Consider the following 21,691-nt stretch of genomic DNA (forward strand, 5'->3'; position numbering starts at 1 on the left):
TCTGAAGTATAATCCAAAAAACCCCGTTCACACAAACGGACTTTATACAGCTTCCCTGTCTCATGGATATAAATGTGTTTTCATTATTATGCTTCATTATCTCACGGGACCAAGGCTTTTACCTTGAAGACAGACCAATGCTTAGCCTGTGGCTAAAATTCTTTAAGGAAAAGATTATCCCTGGCGTGCCTGGGTGGCTCAGTCAGCTAAGTGTCTGTCTTCAAAGCTTAGGTCATGATCCCAGAGTCCTGGGATCAAGCCCCATGGTGTGCTCCCTGCTTAGAGGGAAGCCTGTTTCTCCCTCTCACCGTGCCCTACCCTCTGCTTGTGTTCTCTGTTTGTCTCTCTCAAATAAAACCCTGAAAAAAAAATAGAAGATTACCCTCCCTGGGGAACCCTGCCTTGGAACTTCACAGTGATTAGGGAGGTAATTTTACCAGGCAGATGCTTCAACAAGTCTGTGCTGTTGGGCCAGTTTTTCAACTTTCATCATGCATACCATCTTCAGTCCTCGGGGTTGGTTAGTTGCACTAACAGCACTAACTGACAAAATTTGTATAGAGTCTCCAAATATCTTGGCTGAAAACATTGCTGTTGGTCTTCTAAATTTCAGATCCACCCCTTTGGGATTCCTACGCTCTCACCCTTTGAGATAGTCACAGGATATCCTAAGCATTTGGCCCCTGCCTCCTTTGACGCAGAGCTGATAGAAGGGGATCTACTTTTAACATTGTTAAAGGCCTAATTGCTTCTGCTGGAGATAACCATGATTTTTGGTAGAGCAATCTTTTTACCATGTACTCAAGTACATGGAAGACAGATTTCAAGTACTCTGCAACTTGGAGATTTCATCTATTGGAATAGATACTTCCAGAGAAACTTAATCAGTCTCACTGGAAAGGTCCTTATCAGGAACTGCTAACCAACCCTTGGGCCATCAAAGTCCTGGGAATAGATTCTTGGGTTCATATGACACATCAAAGAAAGCTACTAACCTGACTGGATCTGCACACCAGCTGGTGATCTGAAAGTGAAGATTTCCTGGAATTGAAGCAGATGACATCTGATGAGACCACTTTCCCATAATGTCCAGACCAGGACTGTGTCCCTTTTTCTTACTGTTCATTGCTACTTTCTCTTTTATGGAAAGAGAATGCTCTATATTTCCCAAACTCTTGCAAAAGTGAGAAATATCTCCTTTTCAAATGGCCTTTTGGAAACAACCTTCTCACGATCCTGTGAGCTTTCTCTGAAGGGTGAGAAGGTCAGAATTCACAGAATTCTTTCATCTGAACCATGACCTGACTCCTGAGTCTTACCCAAATTCATGGGTTTCTGAATTTACAACTTTACATCAATATTATTGATGACACATTTGCTTCAAAACACTTCTTTTGAGATAGTACCATTTTTTTTTAAGATTTTATTTATTTATTTGACAGAAAGAGAGATCACAAGTAGGCAGGGAGGCAGAGAGGCAGAGAGGCAGAGAGAGAGAGGAGGAAGCAGGCTCCCCGCCAAGCAGAGAGCCCGCTGTGGGGCTCGATCCCAGGACCCTGAGACCATGACCCAAGCTGAAGGCAGAGGCCCAATCCACTGAGCCACCCAGGCGCCCCGAGATAGTACCATTTTAAAACATCTTTGAAGTGTTAGTTTTGCAACAAATTCCTCAGCTCCTGCTTCATGTTTATACCTGCCCTGTATCTTCCCAAACGCACTCCATTAATTCTTTCCATGTGCTTTTGTTCACCTGCTTTCCTGGTTGCTTTAAGCGGAGACTTCCAGGAAACATATTACTGCAGGCTTGTTTTCGTAAGGGGAACCTTATGTAGGAGAGACTCCCCTAAGTTGGAATAAGTGCCAATAAGCATGTTATTTGGCTAGTCTCAGACCTCGGGTGTACCCTCAGTTGCCCTCTCTTCTACAATTTGAAATTGTCATGTTTTGTATAATTCAAGTGTTGTATTTTGTTCCCGGTCACACTTTTGTAAAAATCAGTGGACTCAAAAAGGTGATGCTGGTGGCTCAGTACTTCGAGATGATTTCCAATGTTCATGACCTTGAGAAGATGCAGACTTGAAATGGGAAGTGCCTGAGAGTTCTCTCTCGAAACCTTCCCTGTTACTGTAATGTCCCTAAGTGGAACATGGGACATAACAACATGGGACCTAGGAAAGGTCCATCCTGGACACAAGGGACAAAACCACGAAATGTGGAAAACCTGACTCGTAATCACTGATGCTTTTGAGGGAAGGCCTTAATCAAAGGGAGGAAATGTAAATATTAATAAAAATAAACTTCACTCAATGCAGTGGGGAAGCCAGAAGAAGGAAGCTCTCACATCCTACCACTCACCACCAATTGGAAATGCCAAGAGTAAGAGATATAACTTGCAAGTAGATACCATTTTACTCCCCCGCAGGAGGAATAAAGGTTTTTCTCCTCCCCCAGCAACAGCTCAGCCAATGAAAGGCCACTATACTTTAAACTCCCTAGTTTACTCCGATGGACTTTTTTTTTTTTTTTTTTAAATAACAGCCCTACCACATACACCTAGCTTTCCCCTATAAAAGACCAGCACTCTGCTTTGTTCTCCCCCTTGCCTGTGGTTTTGCTGTAGCCTGCATGTTTGGAATGGTAATTGTCTGCTATTCTTCAACCATTGTTGTTGGTAAAACAACATAGTTTTATTTTTAAGGTTAACAACTGAGTTCTTCAGGAAACCATTAGGGACACTTTTCCTTAGCCACCCCTTCCACATTCCCGACAGCAGACTGTCCTGGTTACTGCAGAATCAACATGGAAGTTGCCTGCCAACAGCGAGGCTCTGTCTCCTCCCCTTGCCGGACTTCCTCTTTCCCTTTAAGGCCCCCTCAGGACCAGAGGGGACTGGAGTTGTTTGCTGTGGCTTTGGAGGGCTGTAGGCAGCCCAGCTTTGCAGAAAGCCTGCGGGTGGGCAGGCACTCACCCCGTCCCCTGCCGTGCCCTCTGTTCGGTCTGCAGGCTAGAGTCTGGCTCTTTCCCGAACTCCAAGCTCCGTCCCCAGGGAGTCATGGCTAAGTCCAGGGGTCGTCTCTATCTTTGGATGTACTTGGCTGCAGCGCTGGCATCTTTCCTGGCAGGATTTATGGTGGGTAAGTATGAACCCTTTCTCCCCAGTGCAGGACTGGCGCTTTACCCTGCCTAGGCTGGGGAGGAAGGAGAGAAAGCAAGCCTGGAGGCTGTGCGGGCTCCCTGAGCTCCCTGCGTGTGGCCAACTCCAGGGATTTCAGCCCAGCTGGAAACCGAATGGAATGCATTTTGACCTTTTTAATGAAGTGTGACTGAAATTCAAATTCATTAAAGGTTCAGTGAGCTCAGGATACTTGTCAGGATCTGTTAGGTCAGAGCTATCATTCTCCACAGTCATGAAAAAGGTGGTTTCATTTATAAGCACTATTAATGAGTCAAAACTAGCATGAGTCAAAACTAATTTGACTATTAATGAGTCAAAACTAATATGGTCAGCAGTGCAAAAATTGCCCTTCCTTCATCGTTTACTAAATACATATCTGTGGAATGTTTCTTGTGTGTCAGGCGCTGTGCTACAAACTAGATCACCCCAAGGAGAACAAGAAGGTTAGAGGCCCGTGCCTTGGTGCATAACATGTAGGAAAATGAAAAGAATATCTCCTAAAACTAGTTTTAACCAACTCAGAATTACACCGCATAGCAGAATTGGAAGGATTTCTATACTTAATAGGAATATTTTTGTAAAGCTCACCTTGAGCTATTTCTGAAGTAAGGACAATTTTTGGTCTTCTAATTTTTGTAAAGTCAAAAACAATTATGTAAGTATATGGCAAGTATAGATGTATGAATTATCTCCCCTAGGCTGGTTTGTTAAGCCTTTGAAAGACACTACAACTTCACCACCCTATCATCAAAGTACACGGTGGAAACTCGTATCTGAGATGAAAGCTGAAAATATCAAATCATTTCTTCGGTAAGTTTGTTTTGATGTTTGGTCTTAAAAATGTTGAAAATATCTCAGAGGGAGAAGCGTATTACAACTGATTATATTCACCTGGGTAATCTTTATGTGAAATTATATTATCTCACATTAATTTATGGTAGTTCAGAATGTCCCTTTTAACCACTCAGAGTAAAATGTATCTGAATGTTGCAAAAGTGGGTCTTGGGTCTTTCTTTAACTTCATGTACAGAAAAAATATCTGGTTGCTTTTTTAAGAGATGTTTCAACTTCATGTAACTTTAGACAGCAACTGAATCTTGTTTCTTCCTTATGCCTGCTTTTAATCAGCAATTTTATTTGAAGGTCACGTTTTGTCAGGAAGACTTAGATGGTTGTAAACTCAGATTTAAAGGAGGGAAGATTAAAGTTTCAGACTATCTGACACAAATTAAACCTTTATGCCACATTGCAAATATAAGTAACACAAACTGGACAAAATGAGAGCAAAAGGATCAGTGCAAATCCACCATCCTCCAAGTATGAAAAAGCGTGACATTTCAGGGAAATGATAATAAACTCCTTAAAGGCAGTCACTATGATACTTGTTTCTATATTCAGACTCTCTCAAAGGAGGGTCATTAAAAGAAACAAAAACAACAACAAACTCAGCTTTATTGAAGTATAATTTATGTAAAAGGAACTGCATCATATGAAGCCTAAAGTTTGACAGTATTGACGGATATATAGTAGACTCAGCAAACCACTTCTTCCGTCAGGATACAGAAATTTTACATCATATGCCCTTTGCAGTTTATTCCTGTCATCACCTTTAGCCCTACGCATTGACCGATCAGTTTTATGTCATTGAGTTCCTCTGCATTTTTGAGAATTTTATATAAATGGAATCATACAATATGTACTCTTCTGTGTCTGTCTTCTATCATTCAGCTAATAATTTTGGAATTCATCAAGGTTGTTACACATATCAGTTTATTGCTTTTTATTGCTGACTAGTATTCCATTGTATGGATATCTTGTAATGTGCAATTGTTGGACTTTTGGGTTGTTTTTGGTTTTTGATGATGATGAACAAAGCTGCTATGAACATGTGTTTACAAGTTTTTGTGTGGACGTAAATTTTAATTTCTCTTGGAATGGCTGTATTGGATGATAAGCATTATGTTTAGCTTTTTAAGAGAATGTTGAACAGATTTCAAAAGTGGTCACAGTTTTACACTCCTGCGCACTATGCATGAGTGCACCAGCTGCTGCACATCCTGGTCCACACTTAGTTTTGTCTGTTGTTTTAGTTTCGATTTGCATCTTTCTTATAACGAGTGATGTTAAGCATCATCTCCTATGTTTATTGGACATTTGCACATTTCAGAAGGCATCTGTTCACATATTTCCCTATTTATTTATTTAAGATTTTATTATTTATTTGACAGAGATCACAAGTACCCAGAGAAGCAGAAGAGAGGGGGGAACAGGCTCCCTGCTGAGCAGAGAGCCTGATGCAGGGCTTGATCCCAGGACCCTGAGACCATGACCTGAGCCGAAGGCAGGGGCTTTAACCCAGGCACCCCCTATTTTCCTATTTTAAGTTGTTTTCTTATTGAGTTGTACGAGTTCTTTATGTACTCTGAGTACAATTCCTTTGTCGGACATGTATGGTGAATATTTTATTCTGTTCTTTGGCTGGACTTTTTTGTTAGTGGAGTTTTTGAACTGTAGAAATTTTTAATTTTGGTAAAGTCCAGTTGACTAAGTTTTGATTTTCCTTTTTTTTAAAGATTTTATTTATTTGCCAGAGAGAGCGAGCACACAAACGGGAGGAGCGGCAGGCTTAGGGAGAAGCAGACTTCACAGTGAGCAAGGAGAGTGATGTGGGACTTGATCCCAGGATCCTGGGATCATGACCTGAACTGAAGGCAGACCCTTAACAAATTGAGCCACCCAGGCGCCCCAATTTTGTTTTTTTTGTGTGTGTTTTTGTTTGTTTGTTTGTTTCATATTCTGTGTTCTATCTCACTTTGGCTATTAGAAGTACGAAGATTTCCTTCTATGTTTTCTTTTAGATTTTTTTTTAGAAGTTTTACGACTGTAGCTTTTATATTTAAGTCATTGGTCCACGTATAATATGAGAGTTGAAATATTCAATTATTCCTGCAGCACTTGTTTATTTATTTCCACATTGAATTGCCTTGGCATATTTGTCCAAAATTACTTGACCATATATGTGTGGCCAGGTTTTGGATTTTTACATTTTCTTTTATTGATCTGTAGATCTCAACACTATACACTGCTGGTTAGTGTAGCTTAATTATAAGTCTGAGAATCCAGTGGAGCTAATCCTATAAATTTTTATTCTCAAAAATTGCTTTGGGCGCCTGGGTGGCTCAGTGGTTTAAGCCGCTGCCTTCGGCTCAGGTCATGATCTCAGGGTCCTGGGATCGAGTCCCGCATCGGGCTCTCTGCTCGGTAGGGAGCCTGCTTCCCTCTCACTCTCTCTGCCTGCCTCTCTGCCTACTTGTGATCTCTGTCAAATGAATAAATAAAATCTTTAAAAAAAAATTGCTTTGACTACTTTGGGCCATTTGTATTTCCACGTTAATTTTAGAATCACCTTCTGAATTCCTACAAAAAACCTGGAATTTTTACTAAAGTTGCCTCAACTCTATAAATTTGGAAGAAAAGTAACATTTTTAAAATATAGAGTCTGCCAGGGACACCTGGGTGGCTCAGTGGGTTAAGCCTCTGCCTTCTGCTCAGGTCATGACCTCAGGATCCTGGGATCGAGCCCTGCATTGGGCTCTCTGCTCCGCAGGGAGACTGCTTTCTCCACTCTCTCTGCCTGCCTCTCTACCTACTTGTGATCTCTGTCTGTCAAATAAATAAATAAAACCTTAAAAAAATCTATAGAGTCTGCCAGTCTCTTTTTTTATTTGTCATGGGGGGTACTATAGTTTAACTTTTCAACCATCGAGGGACATTTACGATTAGTTTTTGGATATTATGATTAATGTTGCTATTCACATTTATTTACAGGTTTTACACGAGCATAGGTTTTCATTTCTGTGGCATAGATGCCCAAGGATAAAAACTGCTAAGTTGTATGGTAAATACATTTTTAGTTTTAGAAGAATTTGCCTGCTTTCCAGTATAACTGTATTGTTTAATGTTTTCCATTGACATCATTATTTTTAATTTTACCCATTCTCACAGGTGCATAGTGATACCTCATTGTGGTTTTAAGCTGCAGTCCCCTAGTAATTAATGATATTAAACATCCTTTTTATATGCTTATTCATCATTTGTATACTCTCTTCAGTGAAATGTCTGTTCATGTCTTTGACCTATTTTTTATTTGGATAGTTTTTTGTTTGTTTTTTTTTTAAGATTTTATTTATTTATTTGAGAGAGAATGAGAGAGGAGAAAGTCAGAGGGAGAAGCAGACTCTCCAAGGAGCTGGGAGCCCGACGCGGGACTCGATCCTGGAAGTCCAGGATCATGACCTGAGCCGAAGGCAGTCGCCCAACCAACTGAGCCACCCAGGCGCCCCTCTATTTGGATAGTTTTGTTTTTTGTTGTTTTTTTTTTCCTATTGAGATTTGAGAGTTCTTTATATTTTCTAGATACGTCTTTTGTCAACTTTGTGGTATTCAAATATTTTTCCCTCTCTGTTAATTTGTCTCTTCATGTCTTAACAGAGTTATTTGTAGATTAGAAGTTTTAAATTTTAATAAGGTTCAGTTCATTGCTTTTTCCTTTTATGGATCATGCATTTGGGTTTCTGTCTAAGAAATCTTAGACTAGATCTCTTTTCCCCTCTCTTCCCTCCACCCTCAAGTTTTATACTTTACATTTTACATGAATTTTGTGATTCGTTTAATTTTTGCATAAGACATAATGTGAGGCTGAGGTGCATTCTTTTGCCTGTGGATGTCCAATTGCTTTGGCATTATTTGTTGAAAGGCTAGTCTCCCATTTAATCGCTTTTCACCTTTGTCAAAGATCAATTGGGCATATTTGTGTGAGTCTATTTCTGGCTTCTCTATTCTACTCTATTAATCTGTGTGTCTTCTCTCTGCACGTACCACATGGTCTTGATTGTTGAAGCCATATAGTAAGGCTCAGTAATGTGTAGAATGATTCCTCTCATATTATTTTTCTAAACAATTGTTTTAGCTATTCCATATCCTTTTCCTTTCCATATAAAATGTAGACTAAACACATTTACATCTCTGTGGGATTTTGATAGTATTTGTCCTAATCTTACAGAACAGTTAAGGGTACTTGACATTTTTCCTGTGTCCAGTCTTCTAATCCATAAACATAGTCTGTCCAGTTATTTAGATCTCCTCTGTTTGCTTTTTTTTTTTTTTTAAATATTTTATTTATTTGACAGAGAGAAATCACAACTAGGCAGAGAGGCAGGCAGAGAGAGAGGAGGAAGCAGGCTCCCTGCGGAGCAGAGAGCCGGACGTGGGGCTCGATCCCAGGACCCTGGGATCATGACCCGAGCCGAAGGCAGAGGCTTTAACCCACTGAGCCACTCAGGCGCCCCTCCTCTGTTTGCTTTTATAACATTTTGCAGTTTTAGAGGATGCAGATCCTGAATATGTACTGTTCGATTTACATCCAATATTTCATTTTCTTTGGCATGGTTCTAAGTCATACTGTGTTTAATTTCAGTTTCTACATGTTTGTTGTTAATACATAGAAATACTGTTGATTTTTGTGTTGATTTTGTATCCTGTGGCCTGTTTAAATTCATGTCTTTAGGAGTTTCTGCTAGATTCACTGAGATTTTCTATGTAGACAGTCATGCCATCTTCAAATAGGGACACTTTTATTTGATCTTTCTAAACTGTATGCGTTTTACACTTGGGTTTTTCTGTTTGTCTAGGTTTTGTTTGTTTTGCTCTTATTGTGCTGACTGAAATTTCAGTAGTATGTTGAATAGGAATGAGAGTGAACACCTTTTGTTGTTGTTTCTAAGATTAGGGGGAAAACATTCAGAATTTCTTGATTAAGTATGATAATGTTCATAGATTTGTTGTAGGGGACCTATGTGGCTCAGTTGACTGAGCATCTGACTCTTGCTTTTGGCTCAGATCATGATCTTGGGGTCCTGGGGTTGAGCTCTGGTGGGCATGGGACTCCATGCTCAGTGGGGAATCTGCGTGGGAGTCTCCCTCTTCCTCTCTTTCTCTCCCTCCCTCCATCTCTCCCTCTACCCCTTTCCCTACCTGTGCTCTCTTTCAAATAAATACAAATCTTAAAAAAATTTAAAATTTGTTGTAGATGATCTTTATCAAGTTAAGAAAACTCCCCTCTATTCCAAGTTTGCTAAGCATTTTCTTTTATCCTGAAAGGATATTGATATTGTCAAAAGATTGTTTTTCCACATCAATTTCTATGATCATGATTTTTTTTTCTTTATTTGGTTTGGAATCTAGTGATTACTTTACTGATTTTAGGAACATTGGAATCAAATTATATGAAGAAAGGAGTCACAGTCTCCAGGAGTGTGAAAACGCATATTTTCCCCATTGATTATGTAAAGTTTTGCTTTATATATTATGAAGACTGTTGACTAGGCATATACATGTTAATGTTGTTAGGTTTCTTTTTTTAAAGATTTATTTATTCATTTATTGACAGACCGAGATCACAAGTAGTCAGAGAGGCAGACAGAGAGGGGGCAGCAGACTCCCTGCTGAGCAGAGAGCCTGGTGTGGGGCTCCATTCCAGGACCCTGGGATCATGACCTGAGCCGAAGGCAGAGGCTTTAACCCACGGAGCCATCCAGGTGGCCCTGTTGTTAGGTCTTTAAGACAGACTACTTTTTTATCTTTATGAAACGTCCTTATCTTTGGTAATCACTATCTTTAAGTCTATTTTATTTGGTAGAAATATTGTCATATCAGCCTCCTTACACTTACATACACATGGTATATCTTCTTCCATCTACTTTTATTTTTTTTATTTTATTTTTTTAAAGATTTTATTTATTTATTTGACAGAGAGATCACAAGTAGGCAGAGAGGCAGGCAGAGAGAGAGGGGGAAATAGGCTCCCTGCTGAGCAGAGAGCCCGATGAGGACCCTGAGATCATGACCTGAGTTGAAGGCAGAGGCTTAACCCACCGAGCCACCCAGGTGCCCCTTTCCATCTACTTTTAATCCATTGTTTTCTTCAGAATTTTTCTGTTCACTGTAGAAAATAAAACAATAATTACATAAAGTAGAAATTAAATATCTCAAGCCCCACTGTTTTTTAATGTATACAGAATAACGTCTGTCTATAAACACAATACTTTTTTTAAAACAAATATGCTAAGATATTAAATATCCATAACCTGTAGATTTCATTTAATGATATAGAAAGGGAAAGCTTAATAGGAGAAGATGCTGGAGGAGTCCTCATGGGTGATAAGTAGCTTGCTTTTTCTTGTGGGAAAGGAGAATGATTGAGGTAGGTGGGACAGTATTTATGTCTCAGAGAAGACCTTGTGCAAAGGTAATAGGTGGCCACTGCAGGAGGAAAAGGAGTCTACCAAATGCCGTGGGGCAGAGGGTTTTTTTTTGTTTGTTTGTCTTTTTTTTGGGGGGGGGGGGGGCGTGTGTGGAGAATTTTATATGGAGAGTGGTGGGAAATGAAAATGGAAAGGTGGAAGGGTGGCTCAGATAAAAAAAGGACCCAATATGCCATGTTTGAATGTGAGCTATATAAAAATGCATGGTATAGGGAGCCATACAAAGAGTTCAGGCAATTGAATAATATCAGATGAATGATTTCAAATTATCACTGTTTCTCAAGGTCAGACAAGTATGACTTTCATATTTTAGTCCCACCATTTAATGACTGACATTATGAAGAAATTATTTAACTATCCTCTCAGTTTCCTTATTTGCAAAATGAGGACAATGGGAGAAGGGTTGTGAAGACTGCACGAGGTAACCCAGGTGAAAGTGCCTGGTCGCATGCCTGGGATGTAGTAAGTTCTCAGCAAATGTCTGTTTTCCTTTACTGCCTATCTTGTTTTGGTTGTGTCCTGGTTGGCTAAAAAAACCAATTTATAAAAGTATTAGTTCTCTTACTGAAGGGGTGGTGGGGTGGAGAAAGGTGAGAAAATATTTTTAAAATATTATTTACCTTCATGTAAAATCAGTCTATATAAAAACAATTTTTGTGAGGTCACTTAAATGCTACAACCCATTTATACTCAGAACCAAGAGAACATTGCCCTAATTCAGTTCAACAAACCTGTCGTATAATATCTGAATAATAGGCAGAAACTAAGCAGTAGGCAACATAAAAATAAAAATGCGTGGACTTTTAACTTGAATGAGATCAATAAACAACTGAATAAATATGACAACAGTGGAAGTATACATTCTAGACTGCCCGCTGGTCTTTGGCAAACATTATGAACTGCTCTCCCCGCTCTACAACCCAAAATATCCTCTCTTACTGATATCAGCAAGAAGGAGCACCATTCGTATGGAGGCCTGATCTTCTCCCAAGGTGTTTTCTCATACTGCTGATTGCCTGTGTTTACCATGGCATATGTTTTTTTCTGGGGGATCATGTTGTGAATATTGTATTTAAAAACAATTTTTAAAATGGAATACCTAGAAATTGGTATCATTAGCTTTTTTTTAGATCTTTGATGTAGAAATGATAATACCTAAAGGATGAGTGATGCATCTAGAATAGTCCTGAGGCATATTGTCTGAATATAGTCTTTAACTCCCACTTGTATCTTATTTTCATTGTAGTTCTTTTACGAAGCTCCCTCATCTGGCAGGAACAGAACAAAATTTACTTCTTGCCAAGAAAATCCAAACCCAGTGGAAGAAATTTGGACTGGATTCAGCCAAGTTGGTTCATTATGATGTTCTCCTATCCTACCCTAATGAGACAAATGCCAACTATATATCAATCATGGATGAACATGGAATTGAGGTGATATGGAATTATTGGTACTTACTGTACTTTATAACCCCTGTTGTTCATGTGAATTGGGATGTAGGGTCAAGTAAAAATAGAAATTGGTTAATAGTGCAGTGGAGCTCATATTTTTTTGGAAAATTGATAAGCTGCAAACTAATTATTCAGTGTCTACTGTATGTTAGGCACAGTGCTAAGTTTTAAAGGTGGAATGAAGCCTAGGAATAGGGATTCTTTCTGCATTAAGTAAGGCAAGCCAGTTGTTAGAACACGTTATTTTAAATCAATATGGTGAGTGTTATGAAGAATATGTTTTGGGTTCTTTACATAGGAAAGATTCACTTAGCCCAGTCTGGGACTTAGAGAAGGTTTCCTGAAAGAAAACCTTTCTGATATGAGAGTTATGAAACATCCTAAGGAGTTAACCACATGAAAAAGCAAAGTAGGGGGTACCTGGATGGCTCAGTGGGTTAAGCCTCTGCTTAGGTCCCGATCGCAGGTTCCTGTTTCCCTCTCTCTCTCTGCCTGCCTTTCTGCCTCCTTATGATCTCTCTCTGTCAAATAAATAAAATCTTAAAAAAAAAGAAAAAGAAAAAGCAAAGTAGAAGAATCCAGACAGAAGAGAAAATAATGGCAAAGGTTTGGAGACCCATAACTAACTTAGTATTACTGGGGAACTTAAAAATTTTCTGTATTTCAAAAATGTACAAATTGGGCCACAGTAGGAGATAAACCAGTATATATGTTTTGGGGACAGGTCACAGAATGGCTTATACATTGTCCTAAGGGGCTTAGAATTCAACTTCAGTCGATGGAAACCATTGACAAGTCCTAACCAATGGAAGGATGTGGCTAGAGAAGCATTATTTAGATAGATTGGGTCATCTGCAGGTTAGACCTTGATAGACAAGGAGTTCAAATAGGAGTCTTATGAGAACAGTCCAGGTAAAAGATGATGAAGCTGTGAATCAGGATGTTAGTAGAAATGAGGAAGACGAATGACCTACGAAATAGGTAGGTGGCAATACTAGTGGAAATTCATTAGTGATTGCCTAGAGTAAGGAGGTGAAGACAGAGTTCAGGATGTCTCTGAAGTGTCTGGTATGGTGGCTGCCTAGTGATGCTACTAGTAATAGCAAGGAAAGCCAAACAAGCAGCAGGCCTGGGGTGAGGGATGAGAAATTCAAAGTCGGACGGGTTGAGTCTGGACATTTAAGCTGAAATAACCATCAGGCCCTTACGTTGGTGGAAATGTCCATATATAAATGTACATAAGTATACATATCTGGAAAGGTGGACATTATAAGCGTACAGACTATGGATAAAATTTTGGGAGTCAGTGAAATCTGACAGAGTATAAAATGAGGCAGACCATAGATGGGAGATAAAACACAGGAAATATTTAAACGCATTTGAAAGAAATGCAACAAAGAAAGTAGAAAAGGAATCATTGGAAAAGGAGGAGAACCATGGGGTGCCACCTTCACAGCCCTGTTTTTATATGGCAACTCCTAGTCACCTGAGATTGCCTGCAATTGTAGAAGTTGCTACTGTTTTGAAGGCAGTAAGAACAATAAAGCTCTTGCTCATTTTCTTGCCAGTGGAATTTACCTGATCAGTTATTGAAGCTACTGTCAGAATGCTTAGTCTTAAGTGTATATTTGGGGGCATTATTCTTTAATAAAAATCAGGAATATTTTTTTCCAACTTCATGTATTTCAATTCTTGCTAGGTTTTCAATACCTCCTACCTCGAGCCACCACCTGATGGATATGAGAATGTTACAAATATTGTTCCACCATATAACGCTTTCTCAGCCCAAGGCATGCCAGAGGTAAAACTATGACTTTTTACCCAACTCTTTAAGCCTTCCTTTGTTATTTAAAGCATCTGTAAAGGACTAGAACCAAGGAGATTAGGTAAATCATACATGCTGATCCATACTTAAAGATTCAGTGCTACGAACACACTTTCTAAAAATAATTTAAGAGTAAGAAAAAAACAAATATGTATTTCTAAAAATAATTTAAGAGTAAGAAAAAAACAAATATGTAAAAATTGTAGCTTGTGAAGCAGATGCCACTCTGAAATAACAAGCTGCTGACCATATCTTTAATTTGGTAATGTCAGTAGATGTTTCCACAAGCTCTTTTCCTTTGTTCATAGTCTGATTTCGTTATAGGTTTATAGATCATACCACACAAGTGGTATTTAAAAATGAAACATGGGATTTCTCTTTTCTTTTAAAAATCTCCTTTGTTTCACCTACCACCCACCTTTCTCCCTTCTGGCAACCCTGTTTGTTCTCTGTATTTTGAAGTCTGTTTATTTAGATTCAGCATGTAAGTAAAATCATATTTGTCTTTCTCTGACTGACTTCTCTTAGCATAATATCCTTTAGGTATATCCATGTAGTTGCAAATGGCAAGATCTCATTCTTTTTTATGGTTAAGTATGTACACACATACACACTACAGTTCTTCCTTATCCATTCATCCATCAGTAGACACTTCGGTAAATAATGATGCAGTAAACATTAGGGTGCCTATGTATTTTTTGAATTAGTGTTTTTGCTTTCTGTGGGTAAGTACCCAGTAGCAGAATTACTGGATCCTATGGTATTTCTAAGTTTTTGAGAAACTTCCACACCGTTTTCTACAGTGATCACACCAATTTACATTTCCACTAACATAACACAGGGATTTTTTCTTCTCTACGTCCTTGCCAACACCTGTTTTTTCTTGTCTTTTTGATACAAGCCATTCTGACCCATGTGAGGTGATATTTAATTGTGGTTTTGATTTGCATTTCCCTGATGATTGCTAATGTTGAGAATGTTTTCATGTGTCTGTAGCCCATCTGTATATGTTCTTTGGAAAATTGTTTATTTCAATCTTTTGCGTATTTTAATCAGATTATGTGTGCATATATGTATTTTCTGGTATTGGGCTGTATGAGGTCTTTATATAGTTTGGATATTAACCCCTTATTGGATATATCATTTGCAACTATCTTTTCCCTCTTTAGTTATGTTTGTGGTTTTCTTTACTATGTGAAATCTTTTTATTTTGCTGAAGTCCCAGTTGTTTATTGTTGCTTTTGTTTCCCTTGCCCAAGGAGACATATCTAGAAAAAATGTTGTTAAGGCTGATGTCAAAGAAATTACTCCCCTGTGTTTTCTTTTAGGGGTTTTATGGATTCAGGTCTCATCTTTAGGGCTTTAATCCATGTTTATTTCTGTGGCTGGTGTAAGAAAGTATCTTGCTTTCATTCTTTTGCATATAGCTGTCCAATTTTCCTAGTACAATTTATTGTAGAGACTGTCTTTTCCTCACTATATTTTCTTGCCTCCTTTGTCATAGATTAATTGATTGTGTAAGTGTGGGTTTACTTCTGGACATTATTCTGGTCCATTGATCTATGTGTCTGTTGTGATGCCAGTACTATGCTGCTTTGATGACTACAGCTTTGTAGTCTGTCTTGAAATTGGGATTGTGATAACTTCCAGCTTTGTTCTTTCTCATGCTTTCTTGGGCTACTGGAAGTCTTCGGTGGTTCCATACACATTTTAGTATCTTTTTTCATAGTCCTGTGACAAGGGCTGTTGGTATTTTGATAGGGACTGTGTGGAATCTGTAGATTGCTTTGGGTGGTACGGACACTTTAATGATATTAAATGAATTCCACTCTGTGAGCATGGCATATCTTTCATTTATTTGTGTCTTCTTCAATTTCTTCTATCAGTATTTTATAATTTTCAGGTTACAGGTCTTTCAGCTCCTTCGTTAAGTTATTCCTAGGCATTTTATTATTTTATGATTGTTTACAACATAGCTGGAATTTTTAAATGATCTCTAATTCCTTTGGTTCAGTACATGCTGATAATCTCTTCAAAACAGAACACACTGTTTAAAGTGTTACATACTGGCATTTTTTTAAACCTTTCAAAGTATTGAAATATTTTCTAAAAACATACAGAATTAGCACATGCCAGTTTTTTAGGTCCAATCCAGGAAAGATAACTTTTGATGATGTGGTGTTGTGGAGCAAACTTATTCATTGGTTTTCCTTTTAATTATAGCAGTAGTCTACATATTTTTAAATTTTTTCTTTTCCTTATAGGGAGATCTTATATATGTGAACTATGCTCGTACTGAAGATTTTTTCAAACTGGAGAGAGAGATGAACATCAGTTGCAGTGGAAAGATTGTTATTGCAAGATATGGAAAAATCTTCAGAGGAAATAAAGTATTGTATCACTTCCTTTTCTAGGGAGAAGAGGATTGTGTATATCCTCTAAATGTAAATGATCAGCTTGCATCATGTTTTCGAGAATTACCTCAATTTATATGTATTTAAGAAATCTTGCTGTTGGCCATGGTTGCATGGGAAATCTTGTTGTTGGTGGTTTTTTTTTTAAATATTTTATTTATTTATTTGACAGAGATCACAAGTAGGCAGAGAGGCAGGCGGGGTGGGGGGGGGTGCTGAGCAGAGAGCCCCATGCAGGGCTTGATCCCAGGACCCTGAGATCATGACCTGAGCTGAAGGCAGAGGCTTAACCCACTGAGCTACACAGGTGCCCCAGGAAGATCTGTTTTTATGTTACCTAATACATCTGGAACGGGAAATTACTTTTTTTTTTTTAAAGATTTTATTTATTTATTTGTCAGAGAGGGAGAGAGGGAGCACAGGCAGACAGAGTGGCAGACAGAGTCAGAGGGAGAAGCAGGCTCCCTGCTGAGCAAGGAGCCCGATGTGGGACTCGATCCCAGGACGCTGGGATCATGACCTGAGCGGAAGGCAGCTGCCCAACCAACTGAGCCACCCAGGCGCCCCAGGAAATTACTTTTATTACAGCAACAAAATTTGCTTTTTAAATTTTTTGAGGGAAATTTTTTGTAAACTGAAAACTAAAGCTCCCTGACATGACCCATTTTATTTGCCCACATGTGATCAATCTTCACAGCTTTTCTTCGACCTAATTCTGTGACATACGAATATAAATATCTTTTTTATATGCTGATTTTACAAATATTATGTATTTTTTACAAAGATGCCATTAAATACTATATTTAACTTTGTTTCCTCACTCAGCAGTAATATATAGGTACTCCTCCATATCAAAACACTGAGAGTTGTATAATGTGTGATTAAGAGTAGAGGACTCTAGATTAGATCCATACACCATAGCTTCTGGTCTAGTTTAGGCTCCCTATTCTATTGATCTTTTACTGTGAGCAAGTTACTTATCTTTCTTTGTCAGTGTTTTCCTTATACATAAAGTGGGAATGCTAATAATAGCACTATTTCCTAGAATCCTTATGAAGATTAAATGACTTTATGTTTGAAAGCATTTATGATAGTGCCTGGTATTAATTGATAGTTAATTCTGTAGAGCTGCTTCCTAAGTAAATACGTTGTTATTTTGGAAGGGTACATGATACTTTGTAGAAGTGATAAGCAGTGTAACCATTCCTATGTTGACAGATGCTTGGCTTGAATTTACTATTAAAATCATTCCATTGTGAACATCTTTGTCAACACCCACTTGAACATTTATGTGAAGATTTTTATAGTATGGATTCCTAGAAATTTAATGGCTGAGTCAACATGTATATTCTTTCAAAATTTTGGAAGGCATCATCAAATTGCCGTTCAAAAAAGTTGTGACAGATTGTTCTCCCATTCATATTGTAAGAATGTTTTCTGAATATTGCAGTGTGTTTCAGTTAGCCAAGACTGATGGTTATCTATCTTTCATTACAATATTTCTGGTAATGGAGACTTCAGAATCTTGCTGGAAAGATTTTCCTATTTGTGGTTAGTTTACATTGTTAGGAAACATTTACAAAATACAGTCAGCAATTTTTCACACACTCTGTATAGACCTTTAAATTAGTTTAGTTCTACAAGTATTTCTGTGCTGTGACAGACTTTGGAGGGTGGGCAGTTAAAAGTGAACAAGACAAGGTCACTGTCTAAAAACACCCTCAGTCTAGCAAGGGAGAAAGTTATCTTAAAGGTATTTTAAAATACTATGATCCATCCTATGACAGAAATATGTACAAAATAAAAGAGGTAGAAAGAAGGGAGACATTAATTTTGCAGTTCTGGCCATGATAGGAATGTTTCACAAAAGAGAGAGGAGCTTGTTTGGAGTTGTTAAAATAAATGAGAGCTCTTAGTTCCCCCAGGAGAGAAACTGTAATCAAAGGCATAAAGAACTGAATGTGTAGCAACATCATAAAAAGCAGTGTCTGCAATTCCTTACATTATTAAGTTGATTTTCTCTTAGACGAATTAATCACCTGCCAGTTCTCCATTATGGATTGCACATTGCCCCTGCAGGTTAAAAATGCCATGCTAGCAGGAGCCATAGGAATCATCTTGTACTCAGATCCAGCAGACTACTTTGCCCCTGCGGTACAGCCTTATCCTAAAGGATGGAACCTTCCTGGAACTGCAGTGCAGAGAGGGAATGTGTTAAATTTGAATGGTGCTGGTGATCCACTCACTCCAGGCTATCCAGCTAAAGGTAAGAATGGATGGGCCTGCCCTGGTTCATCCATTTTTGCAAAAGTACTACTTGCCCTTCGAGAAGACCTAAAAGCGAACATCTGTTGAATAAACTGCATACAGTTACAATATTTTGAATTACTATAGCTAAGAATTAAAAAAAAAATTCCCATGTATTACTTTTGTTTCATATTTTCCTGAGGTATGCACATGGAAGGGGAAGGGTCAATTGAATTTCTCTCTACTTCTAGCAGAGGTGCAGAAACACAGACCCCCAAACCTGCTTTTACCAAACTAGAACTTTGGTTTTTCTGAATTGCTTGGTGATATTATCCTTCTCTAGATAGCATACTTTTTTTTTTTTTTAAATACCTGTCAGTTTTGGGGTGTTGTCAAAACTTCTCACGTTTCACATGTTTAACGTCTGTGTAACTGCCTTCACAATTAAGGTAATGAACATATCCATTACCCAAAAAGTATTCACTCCTCTCTTTGTAGTGCTTTTCTCCAAACGCATCCTACCCACTCCCTGCCAGTCCCTAGGCAACCACTGATCTGCTTTCTGTCAGTTTGTTTTGAGATCCATCCATGTTGATGTCTGTGTCAGTAGTTCATTCCTTTTTATGCCAGGTATTTCCTTGAATGGATATACTGCAGTTTGTTTATTTACTTGTTGATGGACATTTGGATCATTTTTTTTTTTAGTTTGGGGAGTCATATATAAAGCTCCTATGAACAGTTGTATACAAGCCTTCATATGTACATATGCTTTTATTTCTTCTGGATATATATATAGAAATTGAACGACGGGATGATATGATAGATGCATTTTTAACTTTTGGAGGGATTTTCAAGTTGTTTTCCCAAGTGGTTGTATCATTTTACACTCTAGCAACAGTGCCTGCGTCTTGCAGTTGCTGTATCCTTGCTACCTTTAGTTTGGTCAGTCGTTTTCATTTTACATTCTAATAGGTATGTAAATCCTCCAAGTTACATTTTTTTCAAAGTTTTGGGGCTATTCTAAGTCCTTTCCATGTGAATTTAAGAACCAGTTTATTAATTTCCACTGAAAAGTGTCCTAGGAATTTGATTGAGATTGAATTAAATCTATAGGTCAATTTGGGGAGAATTGACATCTTAAAAAATAATGAATATTTTGATCCATGCACATGGCATAATTCTCCGTTTACTTAGATACTCTTTAATTTATCTCTGCATGTTTGCAGTTTCACTGTATGGATTGTGCAATCTTTCTCAGTTACCTATGGGCATTTCCTAGTTGTATGCTCTTTAATAATATATTTTAAATTTCTATTTCCCTATGTTCAGTGCTAGTAAGTAGAAATACTTAATTTGTGGAAGAAATACATCAATCTTGTTTCCTGCAAACTTGTTAAACTTACTAAATAGTTCTAGTAGGTTTCTATAGATAACATCAGTTTTTATATAGACGATCATGTTTTCTGCAAATGTTTTTCTTTTTTTCCAATCTGGATGCCTTTTACTCTTTAAAATGTGTTTGCCTTAGTATACTGGCTAGTACGTCTTGTACATTCCTGGAAAAAGTTGTTAGCGGAGATGTCCTTACCTTGTTCCTGCCTCAAGAAGAAAAAAATCCAGCTTCTCTGTTAAATGTGACACAGCTATAGGTTTTATTTTAGATTCTTTTTGTCAGATTGGGGGAGTTTACTTTTTTTTTTTTTTTTTAATTCGACAGAGAGAAATCACAACTAGGCAGAGAGAGGAAGCAGGCTTTATGCGGAGCAGAGAGCCTGATGCAGGGCTCGATCCCAGGACCCTGGGATCATGACCTGAGCGGAAGGTAGAGGTTTTAACCCACTGAGCCACCCAGGTGCCCCTGGGGGAGCTTACTTCTTGTGGGCTGAGAGCTTTTGTTTTAGCACGTTTATCTAAGACTATAATGAATTTTGTCAAATGCTTTTACTGAGTCTTGAGATGATAATAAGTTGTTATGTTACTTTCATTAAATTATACTAATAGGGGCACCTGGGTGGCTCAGTGGTTTAAGCCACTGCCTTCGGCTCAGGTCATGATCTCGGGGTCCTGGGATCGAGTCCCACGTCGGGCTCTCTGCACTGAAGGGAGCCTGCTTCCCTCTCACTCTCTCTGCCTGCCTCTCTGCCTACTTGTGATCTCTCTCTGTCAAAATTAATAAATAAAAAATCTTTAAATTATACTAATAGATTTTTGGATGTTAACCCAGCCCTCCCATCCTAGGATAAACTCCACTTGGTCACAGTGCACTATCCTTTCACATGCTGTTGGCATATTGTTGAGTTTAAAATTTTGTTAAGCGTATCTCCCTTTATGCATGAAGGATATTGGCCTGTAGATTGATTTTCTTGTACATTTTGGTCTTATTTTGGTATCAGAGTAATGTTGGCCTTATGGGCTGAGTTGGAAACTATTTTATCTTCATTGTTTTGTAAGAGTTCTGAGAGATTTTGGCCTACAAACATTTGGTAGAATTCCCTAGAAAATCTGGGCCTGCAATTTTGTTTGTAGGCATGTTTTTAACTACAGATTCCATTTTAAAACAGGTATGTGGCTATGGAGGTTGTCCATTTATTGTTGAGTGAACTTCGGTAGTTTCTGTCTTCAGCATATTTAGTCCATTTCATCTAAGTTAAACTTGATAGACTTGTTCATAATATTCTCCTTGTGTGTGTGCGCGAGTATGTGTGCATGCATACACACGCATGTGCAGGTACGAGAATGATATTCTCTTCCTTATTCCTGGTCATGGCAATTTTTCTCCCTCCCTCCATCCCTCCCTCCCTCCTTCCCTTCCTCCCTTCCTTCCTTCCCCTAAACTGTCTTGCTGAAGATTTATCAGTTTTATTGATCTTCTCAAAGAATCAGCTTGGATTTTATTCATAATTGCTACCATTTTTCTGTCTCCTATTTCTTATATTTCTGCTCTGATCTTTATTATGTTCTTTCCCTCCTTACTTTTGCTTCGTTTGTTTGTTTGTTTGTTTTGTTTGTTGTTTTTCTCTATTTTCTAGAGGTGGAACCTTGCTGTCATTTGATTGGAATCTTCCTTTGTTTCTAAGTTAGGTGTTTTAGTGCTATACAACTATTTTGGCTGAAAGCCAAAGTCCCAATGAGGTTGTAAGTCTGACACTACTTTTTAGTTTTCCTTTAAAGAGAATGTTGTATTACCATTTGAATAAGATCTTTATTATTCCCAAGATCTCATAAATTCCTTTTACTTTTTTTTTTTTTTTTTTTTT

At 38.2% G+C, this 21,691-nt stretch overlaps 1 protein-coding gene across 2 annotated transcripts in view; it reads left to right on the forward strand.

Annotated features, from left to right (window-relative positions):
• The window catches only part of NAALAD2 (N-acetylated alpha-linked acidic dipeptidase 2), a 63,484-nt gene that overhangs the window by 4,758 nt on the left and 37,035 nt on the right, over window positions 1–21,691 (forward strand). Inside the window, exons 2-7 of one of the 2 annotated variants that reach the window (XM_046014549.1) lie at window positions 3,004–3,134; window positions 3,874–3,985; window positions 11,744–11,930; window positions 13,648–13,749; window positions 16,038–16,163; window positions 18,267–18,453. In XM_046014549.1, coding sequence (XP_045870505.1) covers window positions 3,053–3,134; window positions 3,874–3,985; window positions 11,744–11,930; window positions 13,648–13,749; window positions 16,038–16,163; window positions 18,267–18,453 — 796 coding nt within the window. In that variant the 5' untranslated portion in view covers window positions 3,004–3,052. Of the gene's footprint in view, window positions 1–2,881; window positions 3,135–3,873; window positions 3,986–11,743; window positions 11,931–13,647; window positions 13,750–16,037; window positions 16,164–18,266; window positions 18,454–21,691 lie in introns of those variants that run through there. The other variant, XM_046014548.1, reaches the window with a different exon arrangement.

Source organism: Meles meles, chromosome 8, assembly GCF_922984935.1.
Source record: "Meles meles chromosome 8, mMelMel3.1 paternal haplotype, whole genome shotgun sequence".
NCBI classification, from domain to species: domain Eukaryota; kingdom Metazoa; phylum Chordata; class Mammalia; order Carnivora; family Mustelidae; genus Meles; species Meles meles.